The following is a 14,163-nucleotide window of genomic DNA, read 5'->3' as shown; positions in this document are numbered from 1 at the left end:
TAGCAAGTTTTGTTTGGCTCAGCTGTGATGTGTGATGAGTATTTGTTAGAGCATTTTCAATGACTTGGCTAAAATAGCTAATCAACTCAATAAAAAGTCTATTTATCCGATTATGCCAATTAAATGCAAAATGCATTTGTGATGCATATGTAAATAGTATATTTCTTTTTTTTATTATTTGTTTTTATTTCTTTCACTCTCTCTCTCCCTCTCCTCCCTCAATTTCTCTCCAAAACTCATTTACGTCATAACAATATTCTAATATATCTCCGAAACTGAGAAATTGTATTTCAAAGTATTGTCATGACAATATATGTTTATCATTTTAAGGTTACACTTACGTGAACTACCTCAGATGAAAAATTTGCTGACTCTATAACAAATAATTATCCAAAAATAAAAAATGACTTACGATTGAAAACTGTCTTAGAATTAAAATAAAGAAAAAATAATAATAATAAAAAGAATATTTAAATGATATAGTGAGATAATAGATATTTGAAGTATAGTATCTTTTGAAACTCATTAATTAAAATAGATAAAGTAGGTTTTGGTTAGCTAGCCATTTTGCATATAAAAATGCATAAGCTATTGGGAGTGCTCTTATAATATATAACACGTATATATGTTTACATATGTGGTTCACTCACGTACGTACATCTGTATTTTCTGTGCTTAAAGTTTATAGCATTTACATCCGGTTCAACAAATTATATTAGATGAGTGTTTGTTGAGCGTGCAATTTGTCAATTTTTTTTTTTTAAAAATATATATATATATATATATATATATATATATATATTATTAAGTCGGTTGCAACTCTTTTTACTCTTATTTTAGCAATTAACTTTTGACTAGCCGGTCGAGAATGATTTTAGGCTCAAGTTCAAGAGTTGAGCAATATATCATGTGTACAGATTTCATTATTATGATCAGGCTTCCAAGAAGACTATGAACTTATGAACCTATGAAATTAATGGGTTAATAATGAAATCTGCCACAACAGCTGCATATCCTTACTATTATGGCTTTGAATGATCCTTTGTTTTTCTCATACTGGATCTCTGCACCAATAATTTCTGACTCTCTTGTTCAATTGCATTCCATAAATGTTTGGAGTGCTATTAAGATATCTAGATGTGCACACCTTATAGCTGGATGGACCGCTTCCCACCTTGTGTTCGGAAGCATTCTCGCTGTTTCACCTTTCATTTCTTCCAAGGAACCTCCTTTGTAATTTTCTCATTTTTCCCTCTTTTGTTTTTTTTTTCATATTTGAATAAAAAATAAAAATAAAAATAAAAACTTTGTGCCGTTTGTCCTTGATTGTAAATAATGACAATAATTACGGGATGTGCAGGTGGCGCACAGATTACCCATCATGGATGGGGCTGTTGCTACTTCTGCATATACTCACCAATTATCTCAAAGTTGTACGAGTTATAAATCTGTGGTCCATGACACGTACGGTCTAAAATATGCATAAATTAAGGTGTTCATCATGATGGAATTAAGGAATAATTAAGCAAAAGTTTTAATCGAGCCAAGTAGCCAACCCCATCTAACACAGACTTTGACCCATGTTATTCATTATGACTACATTTGTGTCGGTGTAAAATATTTTTAGTATTTTTTTTAGAGCTTGGTGCCAACGAAGAATATTTGTCAAATGGGAAATAATTTCCAGGTCAACAGCAAATTTATCGCATTGCATTTTTCAATTTCATTCAACACACAAAAATAAAAATTGAAAATATGTAGTTTCAAGATACACATATTCAGCTAATTAACTCGTACTGTGACCTTTACAAATTGTATATTTTACACAACCATGCCCTCTAAACCTACCAATTCCGCATTTGAATAATATATATATTTATATATACAAACAAAAAAAAAAAAAAAAAAAAAAAATTAATATCACCTAGCTTGCTCTTACATTATTATTCTCATCTTTCCTTCTAACATATCAAGCCGCAAGAACTAGAACCTTAATCGTGCCCTGACTATTAGCAGTTAGCATAGTAGGGCTGTCACTCTTCCAGCATACCGCACTAATGAAGTAAGACGCAACATCATCATCAGAGTCATTTACATTTGGAGAACTAAATTTATGCCAAGTCACAGGCCTGGAGATCTCCTGCATATATGGTAGACACCAAAACTTGGATTAATTTGTGTCAAGGTTACATGTATGAGGAAGTGATTTCATGGTTAGGATTTAATGTTGTTATATATAACGGTGTAAATGATGACACACGATCAAATATGTGTACTGACCTTATGGTAGACAAAAACTTCATTTGACTCGCTGCCGCATGCAATGTATTCGCTATTTACTGAAAGGCCCACGAAGTTTTTCTCATTTGTGTGGCCTCTGAAGGTACGAACCTGTAAACATCATTGCAAGGAGGAGTTTGACAGCTTTGGTCATTGAATTAATTTAACAAGTAATACCAAAGAACTAAAATAGAAAAGTGCTGCCTCCCACAGTTAACTCAATAGGAAAAAGGAAAAAAGAAAAAAAGATGTTCTGCCCAACCACAATTAGTACTTCCCAACATATACATACATAAACGCACGCATGCATGCAGGTAGGGAGAGAAACTTTGCTCTTGGAGAAAGAGATTTTAGCGAACCACCTAGTTCCAGAAGAAAAAGCCAAACGTGCCACCAATTTGCTGAATTCCAAATCCATTCAAGTTGGGAAAAGATGAGGAGTCGTACATTTCCTTTTCAATTAGTATTTAATAATTCAATTTTGGAAGAATCTCATCAACTAGAGTTCATATGGAAGCGGGAATAGAATTTGGGAAAGGAAGTGCAAATGTTAAATCCAAAAGCTATCTCTGGCTACAAAATTGCTTAAATGCCTTAGTTTTACAAGTTGTCTAACTCTCTCTCCCTCATCAAGCAGAGTTTCAATGGAAATGGGAATAGAATTTTGGAGGAAGACCAAATGTTAAATCCAAAAACTATCTGTGTCTACAAAATTGCATAAAAGCCTTGGTTCAGAAGTTGTCTACATGAATCTATGCAAGTATAAAGTTAATAACCGACAACTAAAGGTGCGCACACTGCAACTACTTTGCTTCATAATATAGATTACTCACCGGTGTATTTTCCTTCACATCCCATAACCGTAATGTGCTGTCCGTCGAAGCAGAAGCAAGCTCATTATTCGATAAGAATTTCACATATGAAACGGCTTTCTGGTGCCCACTGAAAACATGGACTGGCTGACTGATGTTTCTTAAATCATAATAGTGAATCTGATGATCTGCTGAACCAACCTACAAAAAGAAAAGAGCAGAACATCTCGCACATGAATGCTCTATTGTCCCAAAGGATATCAAATATTACAAAAACATGTCCATGCCATTGGACAAGCCTATGTATGACCGTGATTTCAATTATTACAAGCAGAAAGTGCTATTTTTAAATATGGGATCCAGAACTTGAAAAATAGTAATCGACAAAATAACCTAAGACTTTGTGCTGCAATGACAACATAAACGGGATGTTTTGCTATGCCCTTTCACAATATGCTTTTTCCAGAGACCAAACCCACCCAAAAGTGGATGTCAAATAGCAGAACTTGTTTATGCATATGCATGCACACAAGTTTACATGCAGATCAAACCAAAGAAAAGCTTTATTAGGCATGGTAGATAATGCGCTGCACAGTCACTAATGCTGAGCAAAGCACTAGTCTAGCTCCACAATGATTAATTACAAAAATAAAAGAGGATGCAATGCAAACTGAATTAGCACAATACAGTTGTCTCCAAAATGCAAATTAAAGGTGCATACCGCAATGTAATTGCTAGATCCAGGATTATACTTGACACAGCATATATTTGCTTTCATGTCAATATTAAGAACGCTAGCTTCCTGCTTTGTGCACCAAACTTTGACCTGCTTGTATACCGGAAAGATGCAACATATGGTTAATTTAGAATTTGGGACCACCACTTCTTAATTATCACAAATTGAAAGGGAACATAAACCATAAAGTATTCAAAGTTCTACATTTCCAGAATCTAAATGTACAGATAAAATTTAACCATGCTATTTTTTATTGCTTGTTCAAATATCACCTACTAAATTTCTCCTTGCACAGTAAAGCAAAGCTTTACAGTTTGCCTCCACCTAAGATTTGCTAATTTGGATATTAAGGATATGCATGTTAGGCATCAAGCTAGCCTTATGCTTCTGCGATGAGAGACTACTTCCTTCATGCCTCTCCATTAACCATAAGCCATTACATATAAAAGGAAAGAAACGAGTCCTAACTGAGGGAACAAAGCCTTAAACTGCACATTTATGCCAATTGGAGGAAAATAAGAACCAACATAGGTAGTGTGTACTATCAGTGAAGCTTATCCATGGAACACAGAACTTCTAAGTGTACTGGTAGCCCATCATAAGTGAAAAGAAAACCAAAAAAGAGATGCAAAGCGCACTTAGTTTCCACTATGGTGCTTTACTGCAGGGTCCAAAATTTGTGCAATGGATTATCGATAACAATAGATTCGTGTTCATTGATCTAATAACACTAAATGAACACTATGTTGGAAGCTTATACCAGGTTCAAAGTTAATACATCTCAAAAGAAGTGCAAACATGCAATTAAACAGACTAGTAAAAAACCAAATCAAGTCCCGAAACCAATTGAAGTGGAATTTCTTGATACACTCTATACATTAATTTCACGTGCAACTACTGCATAGTATCTCCTCAATTTGTCTTCTCAGACTGCAATCAAATGATACTTGAAAGATAACTTAAGCATACTAGAAAACTTGGTTAGGATCTAAAAGTACATTGCATAGTACCTTATAATCATCGCTACCAGATACAAGCATTGAAGGCTCTGTACGTGAAAAATCAACACTCCATGCACGTTTTTCATGCTCTTCATACTCCATCACACTCTGCCAAAGGTACATGTTACTGGGATATGCATCTTACAAAGTCTTAAGTAATAGAACAATATTTTTCTAGCCATGATACTCCAGATAATTACCTGCCGAGTATTTACATCCCAAACCGTCACAATTCCCTCATAATCACTACTAGCAATGTGGTTCTTAGCAAAGTTGTTCCAACTCAAGCAACTAAGTTTTGAACGCGTCGTCATCTCGACAACAGGATAGTGCATATCAGTAGATTCATTCACAACCTTGAAAGCAATAGCTAGGGAATGGTCAACAAACCAGCTAAAGACCAAAAAAAATACATTTTATTTTTATATTCATTATGAAAATGAGACATCAGCAATAGAGCCCCAAAGCAGAATCCATTGGCATTAAATGGACAACTTAATCAAACAAAAGATAAGTCTTCATCAGTAAGGATTCACCAATAGTTATGAGGCAAAACAACCAGACTTCCACTTACAAAAGCAGTATGAAACATTTATTGCAAGACATAGAAATGGCCATCAAAACTAGGGAATGTCCCTTTAAATTGATCGTCTCGCACAATGAGTGATGAAAATACTTCAGCTACAAAAATATTAGATATTTAACAAGGATTATGAGACGAAATCAAAGAATTTTGAGAAGGCATTGCCAGCCAACACTCTATCCCACTTGTATTCACGCATCCAGTCTAAGCCAACACTCTATCCCACTTGTGCTCAGCCATTATGGGCAGAACCAAAAGCAAAAGCAAAAAGTTCTTGAAACCAAAACCAAGACCTTACCATGGAGAAGTCAAAGACCTTTATGCATCGGGATACTCCAGCAGTAGCAAACAACTCATCATCACAGTCAAATTCAATGCTGCAATAAAAGACAGTCAATTCTGAAAAGACTCCACAGATCTAATAGCCACTGAAAACTATAAAACACATACACACACTACATAAAATAAATAAAAATTCAATAGATATGAAGGTGTCCACAAAGTCTCATATTAACTACATGGCATATCCTACATAAGAGCATCTCCAGCAGATAGAGGTGTAAAATGAGCCCAACTGCTCGTGAACTCGGCACGATTAAACTCGATTTGGTCTAGGTTCGAATAATAAATGAGCTGTTCTTGAACACAATAATATGTTCAAGTATTGAATAAGAATTATTTATATAAACTTGGCTCGACTCAGATAAGCTTGTATAAACTCGTATAACTTCATTTTTACAAAAAAAAAAATAGTATTATTTTAATTTGCAATAAGAACATCTTAAGTAAAAGGGAATTCTCTTCCTAATATGATAGATATAACTTGAATTGTTGTTGTTGTGAGTTTAGTTTTAGAGATTTGTAAGTACATGAGTGTGTTTGTAAGTATGTATGGATATATGCGTGTGCGCCCGAGCGTTTATGTATGTGCATATAAATTTATATACATATAAACTCAAGATTAGATTATTTATTTAATTAACTTCAATTATAAAATTTTAACAATAGTTAATTAACTAATGATTAATATGGAATTACGAAAAGATAAATAATCATGATATTTATGTTATATAATAAATGAATAAGTTAATTGTGAAAGCTCGTGATAAGCTCAAGTTCGAAATAAAATTAAATGAACCAAACTTAAACATTCAATACAACATTCAATACTCGGCTCAAACACAGTCCTACTAGCAAATGTTGTAAATGAACCATAATAGATATATTTAGCTATTATGGGTCATTTTACTCCTCCAGTAGATACTTTAAAATGAAAACTTTGCTACAGTGAACTTTCACATATGAAAGCTCATTGTAGCACACTGAAGGATTAAAATATTGATTCTCAGCCTCTCTCCCTTGTTGCCTCTCTCATCTTCTCTCTCTCCCTCAGTTGCTCAACCCACGAGAATCACCAACTACAGACGGAAAATCTAGAAAGGGGAAAATCTGGAAAATCATCGACTACATGGTTTTTGGTATTTCCCATTCTTCTCATCTGTCAAAGCTGGAAAATGGAGTAGAGATGAGAAAGGCTTATCGTCGCTGCTTCAGGTCCTTGTTTCCCATTCTTCTCATCTGTTCTTAGTATTTCCCTAATTATTACAAAGGTTCAAAGATTCAATCTGTCCTAATCAAACAGATATATGGCAGATGTCCCTTCGACCTGTCCAACTCAAACACCCAGTCTCTCAGACATTTTTCTAAGTCCTCCACTCCTCCTACTTCCCTGGTTCTACAAGCTTTAACGAGAGAGAGAGAGAGAGGGAGATTTCAATGAAAGGGGAGGGGAAGATGGTCTTGAATTCTAGACTGAAATGGGTTGGTGTCTGATTGGGCTTGTCTGCTTGTGTTGATTTTTTTGTTCTTTTCCGGTAGGTGTTATTTAGGCAGGAATGGTGGGGTAGAGAAGTGGGTTGTTGGGAAGAATATAATAAAAAAGAAGAAGAAAAAAAAAAAAAAAATATATATATATATATATATATATATATATATATATATATATATATATATATATATATAAATAAAGTAGAGAGTAGAATAGAAAATCTGTTGGAGAGAGTATAGAAAAAACAGTAGCTATTTTGACTATTATTGTTGGAGATGCTCTAAATAATTTTTGTAATATTCATATATTCCGTTCAATTGCAAGACCTAACATTACTCACAACCAGACTTTCATTTCAACTTTATTTTGTCCTTGTATTATAGTAACTTTTTTTTCCCTCAACTATAAGTTATAATTTCCCAAGTACCAGGGTGACAATTATTTGTCCAACCAAAATATTTTCTATCATGTCAAAATTAAACCAAGAGCTGATTTTTTTTTTCTCCTTCTTATTAGATAAGAGACTATTTTATTTAATATTTACACCGAGAGCATTGATTTCTTAATGAATTATTTGAGACAAGATGATTTAATGTTTCTCATATGTATGTGTGCATCTCACACGAAGAAAAAAGATTTGATTGTGGGGGACTAATCGATGGCACTAAGAATAAATTATGTTGACCAATCGCATGGCCTTCTAAGTTACCCTAAATGTCATTGCATCGATAGAGCACATTTTTCAGTGAAATAATCTAAAAGTTTAGTACTTTATTTCATTTACTACTGCAGAGATGCAGATAAAAGAATTAATGGATAAATTATTTAGAGAGTAATTTCAAATGCCAGACAACAAATTTATCATCCCAAAATTCAAATCTGAAGGGTCTACCATGACATACAAGACAACTAACTCACCTTGATACTATATTGCCTGAGTGGAATAGATCCCCATGCCTAAGTTCGGCCACGACCCTCAATCGACTGTTTCAAATATCAAACAAAAATTGCAAATGAACTACATGTGGATAAAAATAAAACACAGTAGTACAGCTAACTCTAAAAAGTACTGCTTCAAAGAAATTAAAGGCGGAAGTCATACCTGTATTGTGTGAAGGTAGTCAGCACTGATTGGAAATCTGCAAGACCCTCATTATAACCCTCTCTGGGTATGATACTTTTATCCTTTTCTTGCTGGTTATGTTGTTTGTTTGCCAACTGACGTCGTTTTTGCAGGTAACACTCTTGTAGGTCACTGAACTGCAGCCAGGGAAGGAAATGTGAGTACTTCTAGATAGAAGAAAAATAATAGTGGACATAGTTTTCCATCCTGGTAGACTGAGCTATGCATTTTCCTGTAATACTAATCAATAGAGATATGTAATACACCTAACCATCCAAGAAGCACATTTTTAGAAGAACTCCCAAATAGCATTTATCAAGAACAGTTTCTGAACATTTACCTGGGCCCCAAGTATTTAGAATAAGGTTTTACTGAATCGAGTTAAACAATATTTTATTTCTTTTTTTTTTCTGTAAATTTACGTAGTATATAAAAAAGACACCAAGGGTACTCCATCCAAGCACAAGTATACAGGAGAAGAAAATCCATGACATACAAGAGTAAAATCTCATATAGCATTTACTTTGAAAAAAAACAACACAAGGTGATTCTTTAGGGGGGTCCAGGCATTTTTCTCTTTTCAGCATTCACCCACTAGGCCACTAACTAACATTGAAGTTCACAGATTACATCTAAAGATTGCCAAGCAGATTAACTTTTCCAGATAAAGCAACCAGGATAGTATTTCTATAAATGAAACCACTTAAGGTAACAAACCTGGGCATGGACCCGCTTTTTTCTTGCAACAGATAGACCCGATTGATTGATGCACTGAGAGTCTGATCCACGTAAAGCATCCTTTCTCTGTTGCCTGGTAGATATGACTCCATACTTTTCATTTACTTGCTTATTTTGGAGATTCCATGTAGCCAACCCTCTGCGGGTATTTAGAGAACTGGAGATGAGGTCACTAGTGTTCTTATCCATTGATGAAGGCCATGAATTTCTTGCACTAGAATCATCTCCAAGCATGCGCAGTTTCATAGAGTACCTATCCCTTGCCCGATACAACTCCATTCTATGCCTCTCTACAGAAGTTATATCCTCTTTAATAAACTGGAGATCAGCTTGTACCTAGCAAACAAAAATAATTACTATTGACTTAAATATCAATCCATTGAATTGTTCCAGTGAAGATTGACCAAAAGCTAGTTAACCTAAAGCACAAAAACCCATAGGCAGAAAGTTAGGCATCCAAGTTGATGAGTCCACCTGATATATCTAACAGACATCATTAGCCATCGGCTTATGGGGACCAACACCACCCATTACGGCCTACAATGCAATAGTTCTCACAAGACATAATACATGTTTGAGGAAGACACCGGAGAAATAGGACAGAGACGTGCAGCAAAAGTTACTTGGCAAAATCAAAATTACTAAGCTGTATATAGAAGGTCCAGACTGAAGGCAACAAACCTCATTCAGCTCATTAACTTTCTGCTCCCTTAAACGATTCAAGAAGGTCAACAGTATTTGCATATTTCTTTCAGCTTCTTCTTGTTCCATTTTCCTCTTCTTCTCTGCAAGGAGTGACAAGAGGGTATCCAGCTCCTTAATCGACACTTCACAACCCTGTCACGTTTTCAGAAAATTTTCAAACAAAAAGATATCCCATATACTCTCATTCTCAACCGCTCTCTACTGATTTTGAAAAAGACATTGGAAAGTACATCATTTTAGCGTTTCTTGCCAGGGAGAAACACCAACCATGAATATATAACAATATATGAATCCATTTTAGGCTCTTAGAAACTTAGAAGTTTCGCAAAATTAATTTAGATATCTCTTAAAGCCACCAATAGCACTGTGAAAAAGGCCATTACTCACTGTTGTCTAGACTAAACTAAAAATCAATAATTACGATTTCTTGTCTCGAAATGCATCGTAAGGGCATTTTTCATTAGTTAAATAGCAACGAGAATGAACCATATAGGCTCAAATCAACTGAGGAATACAACCAATTTACCTAATAACATGACACTAGAAGAAAACAGGTAGAAGACTTAGGATCCATACATAGAATAAAATTTTGCTTTAAGACAATCTCAACACAAAATCGAGAATTTAATGCAAACAGTAAGCATAACATAACTAGTCCCGTGAAAACTGACCTGTTGCAATGCGTGACTAAATTGTTCCACAGGAGAAGCAGTTCTTGATATTTGATTAGCAGAAGCCTTCTTCAATAGCTACAAATGTGGTACAGAGAAAGCAGATAACTCAATAAGCTGCATTTCGAAGTAGATCATTTCAATATAAACATGTGAAGGGAATTTTTCATAATCTACCCTATAAGGTTCAAATTTAGCCAATGATCTAACACTCTCCTTACTATTCTAATCAATTTAGCCCAGACTCGATAAGAAATGGCAAATATAATTATTTTAATCAAGGTGAAATTGAAGAAAAATAAACTAGAAACCTCAAGCGCTGAATTGAAATTAGTAGGCAAAGTTCCCGACGAATTGAACCTTATCGAGCAAGAAGTTGGGGAAGAGGTGGTTGAGGGTGAGGTGGTGGGTGCAGCAGGGGCAGTCGCTCTTGTGGCGGAGGTGGGTGGCGATGCACATGTAGCAGAAGCTGTGTCCGCAGGCGGTCAGGAACGCGTCCTTCATGGTCTGCATGCATATCGGGCAAAGCAAGTCCTTGTCCAGCTCCGCCAAGACACCCTCCGATTCTTCAGCCGGATGAGCCACAGCTGGGGGCGCCTCCCGCTTCACCACCGCCGGGACTACGGGCCCCGTGCCCGTTGACACTTCCTCCATCTTTCTCTCCGTCTCTCTGGATTTTTGCTGTGTCTCTGAAAAGCTTCTTTGTTCTCTACTTCTCTGGAGTTGCACACACACAGAGAGAGAGAGAGTGGGACCCAGAGTGTAGATTGTGAGGGTGAGAACGGACCACGTGATCACTTGCCTTACCGGGTCTGGGTCTTGGCATGTTGGCCCAACTCGGCCCATTTCCTTTTTTGTTCTTTGGAAAAAGGGTAATACTGAGGAGAAGGAAAAATTCCGGATTTCATCCGGAATTTTGGCTGTGCAGTGGCATTTTTGTAATTATTTAATAATTACAAAAATGCCACTGCACAGCCAAAATTCCGGATGAAATCCGGAATTTTTCCTTCTCCGTAGCACTGCTCTTGGAAAAATTATTTGATTGGTCCCTTAATTTAGATCATTATTAAATTGTTTCTCAATTTTTAAATTGAGCAATGTTAGTCTTGTTAGATATTATATTTTTAGGAAAAAATGAAAAATCAGTCCATGTAGATTAATTGATCTACAATTAGTTTCATGTGGTATCAAAATGAATTCAGACGTCTCTGGCTCCTTAGGATATACCAAAAAAAAAAAAACAAATCACTTCCCACAATTAAATTCCTTCGAAAACTTAACGGATTCCGTTAATTTACCACGTCTAAAATGACGACACGTGTCACTCATAATAAAAAATATAAATATAAAAAACTAAAAACTAAAAGAAATAAAAGACTTAAATAATTATTAAAAAAAAATGAAAGGGGATGGCATGCGAGCCACCCCCAATAGTGGTTGGGGGGCCTTCAGCCACCCCAGAGGAAGCTAGGGGTGGCGCACTGCCACCCCCATGAGCCGATAGTGGTTGTGGGGTGGCAAGCACCACCCTTGGCCACCCCAACCAAGGGGTGGCTAATGAACCACCTCCTTTAATTTTCTTTTTCTTTTTTTTTTAAATAATAATAATAATTCTTTTAAGTTTTTTATTTATTTAATTTTTTACTTTTATATATTTTATATTTTTATTTTTAAAATTAGGATTGACACATGTCGTTAATTTATTTGCGCCGACATGGCACACTACCAAAATCCATTAAGTTTTTTATGTAATTTGACTGTAGGGAGTGCTAATTTTTTTTGCATTCCCTATCGACCTCTTAGTTTATTTTGATACCACAATGACTTAATTGTAAATTAGGTAAATCATAGTGACTGATTTTGGCATTTTTTTCATATTTTTATCTATAATTGTTCAACAATATTGTCTTGGCACTATAAATCAATCATTAGATATTATTTTTTTTATTTAATAAAGATTAATCCAAACGTTAGTCGAGACTTGGGAGTGCTACAGTAGCGTGGTTTGATGAATATTCGATAAAATTATAGTATTTAATATTTGTCTTTTAAATTTTATATACGAATTTTTTCAGTATATTTGTCAATGTATTTTGGGGATTTTTTTTTTTTTTTTTTTAATGTGACGTAAAGGTGACAACTGTTTTGTGTTTTTTTAGAAGTATTTTATGTTTTGTTTGTTTGTTATTAATGCTTTATTTAAAGAAAAAAATAAATACTGCGTTAACTTGACAAATTACATTAAAAACGAAAAATGCTGCTAATAATTTCTTACAAATTAATGTGTCAATTCACATTGTACTATCAGGTTAGCCACAACTAAATTTTATTAATTATTAGCTGAAGTGGTAAATGTCACATAAATTATCACATTAATTTGTCAAGAACTTATAGTAAAAATTATAATACTTCTAACAACACTTTTTAAAAAAACACTAAAAATAAAAAATAAAAAAGAGGGTTGTAGCTGTTGATACAGTATCCCGATTGTTGACATGTCACCCGGCGACTGAGATAAACTTCTTCTCCTCCTATTGACTGAACAAAGAGATACTATGTCGGGGGATGCCGACGATCCCACTCTGATGCTTTAAGTTAGAAAATAATTTAAGAAAATAGAGCCAATTTGATATTGCCCAAAAAAACAGAATTCGTACCTTCATGCCCATGAACACCTTGTATTTATAGGACTTGGGTGGCGGTTATAATCTGCTTAGTGCCTTGAATTCCAAGGGACTTCATGTTAGTGGCTACGTGGGTCTGAGGTCCTGCTCGTCCTGTATTACTGGAAATCTTCAGTTCGTGGCTACATGGATGGAATTATGTGAAATGTTGGGGTTTCTGGGTGTTATCGTAACTGCATATCTGGCGGCGTAACATCCGGAATCTATCTTGCAGGGTCGTTTTGGAAGGCTCGGGGTATTCTATCTTGCTTTGATTTATGACCGAGATGACCTCGACCCTGAGATGGTCAATGTCCGAGTTGATCCGGACCTTGAGGTGGGTTCCCAATCCTAGACCATCTCGGACCCCGAGATGGTCTTGTGACCGAGGTGTCTTGGTATAAACTGTCTTCGGACTGCGGGCCCATTTCATACGGGTGCCATTTATTTCACCAACAGTAGCCTTGCTTTCTTCGTAACCTAAGGGGACATGGATTTCCTTAGCTGTGATTTATATTGTAACATGATATTTTACTCAATTAATTTAACGTGATTTTATACATGTAAGAGGAATGCTAGATATTCAATTACTTAATTTTTTTTTTTCCATAATTTGGTTCTAACCTGATGTGTCACAATTTCATTAGATCTATCTTTTTGGAAAATGTGACACATCAAGTTGGAATCAAATTCTGAAAAAAAGTGTTGAAATACCAAGCATTTCTCTATAATGAAATATGAAAGAAATAATCCTTTTGATAAGGATGAACAGCACAAGGACACCCATATAACAACAATTATAAGCTTACGTGGGAGCATATATTAACTATCCGCATCCGCTATTCCCAACTACTCGTTATTCTCAATACACACATGTAGATGTGGCTACAATTAACAAAAATTACTATCCGCATATTAACCGTCGTTTTAGTGTTTAATACTACAATAACGTCATTTTGTATTAGGTATAGGTTATGTTTATTTTGATTTAAGATTTTTTTATTTTATTTTATTTTATTACAA

The 14,163-nt window shown here is 35.1% G+C and overlaps 1 protein-coding gene across 1 annotated transcript; it reads right to left on the bottom strand.

Moving 5' to 3' along the window:
* Window positions 1-1,680: 1,680 nt before the first annotated feature.
* On the bottom strand, window positions 1,681-11,209 carry LOC133861252 (E3 ubiquitin-protein ligase COP1). Its single transcript, XM_062296992.1, has 13 exons — window positions 10,838-11,209; window positions 10,478-10,555; window positions 9,783-9,938; window positions 9,081-9,437; window positions 8,343-8,500; window positions 8,159-8,224; window positions 5,711-5,789; window positions 5,030-5,185; window positions 4,839-4,937; window positions 3,814-3,918; window positions 3,114-3,293; window positions 2,281-2,391; window positions 1,681-2,140 (listed from the first exon to the last, which is right to left on the bottom strand). Exons 1-13 carry the CDS (start codon window positions 11,129-11,131, stop codon window positions 1,970-1,972), a joined length of 2,010 nt encoding a protein of 669 aa, XP_062152976.1. The 5' UTR covers window positions 11,132-11,209; the 3' UTR covers window positions 1,681-1,969.
* Between the last annotated feature and the right edge of the window lie 2,954 nt (window positions 11,210-14,163).

The sequence above is a fragment of the Alnus glutinosa genome, chromosome 2, assembly GCF_958979055.1.
Source record: "Alnus glutinosa chromosome 2, dhAlnGlut1.1, whole genome shotgun sequence".
NCBI lineage: Eukaryota > Viridiplantae > Streptophyta > Magnoliopsida > Fagales > Betulaceae > Alnus > Alnus glutinosa.
This window is presented reverse-complemented; position numbering and strand designations above follow the sequence as displayed.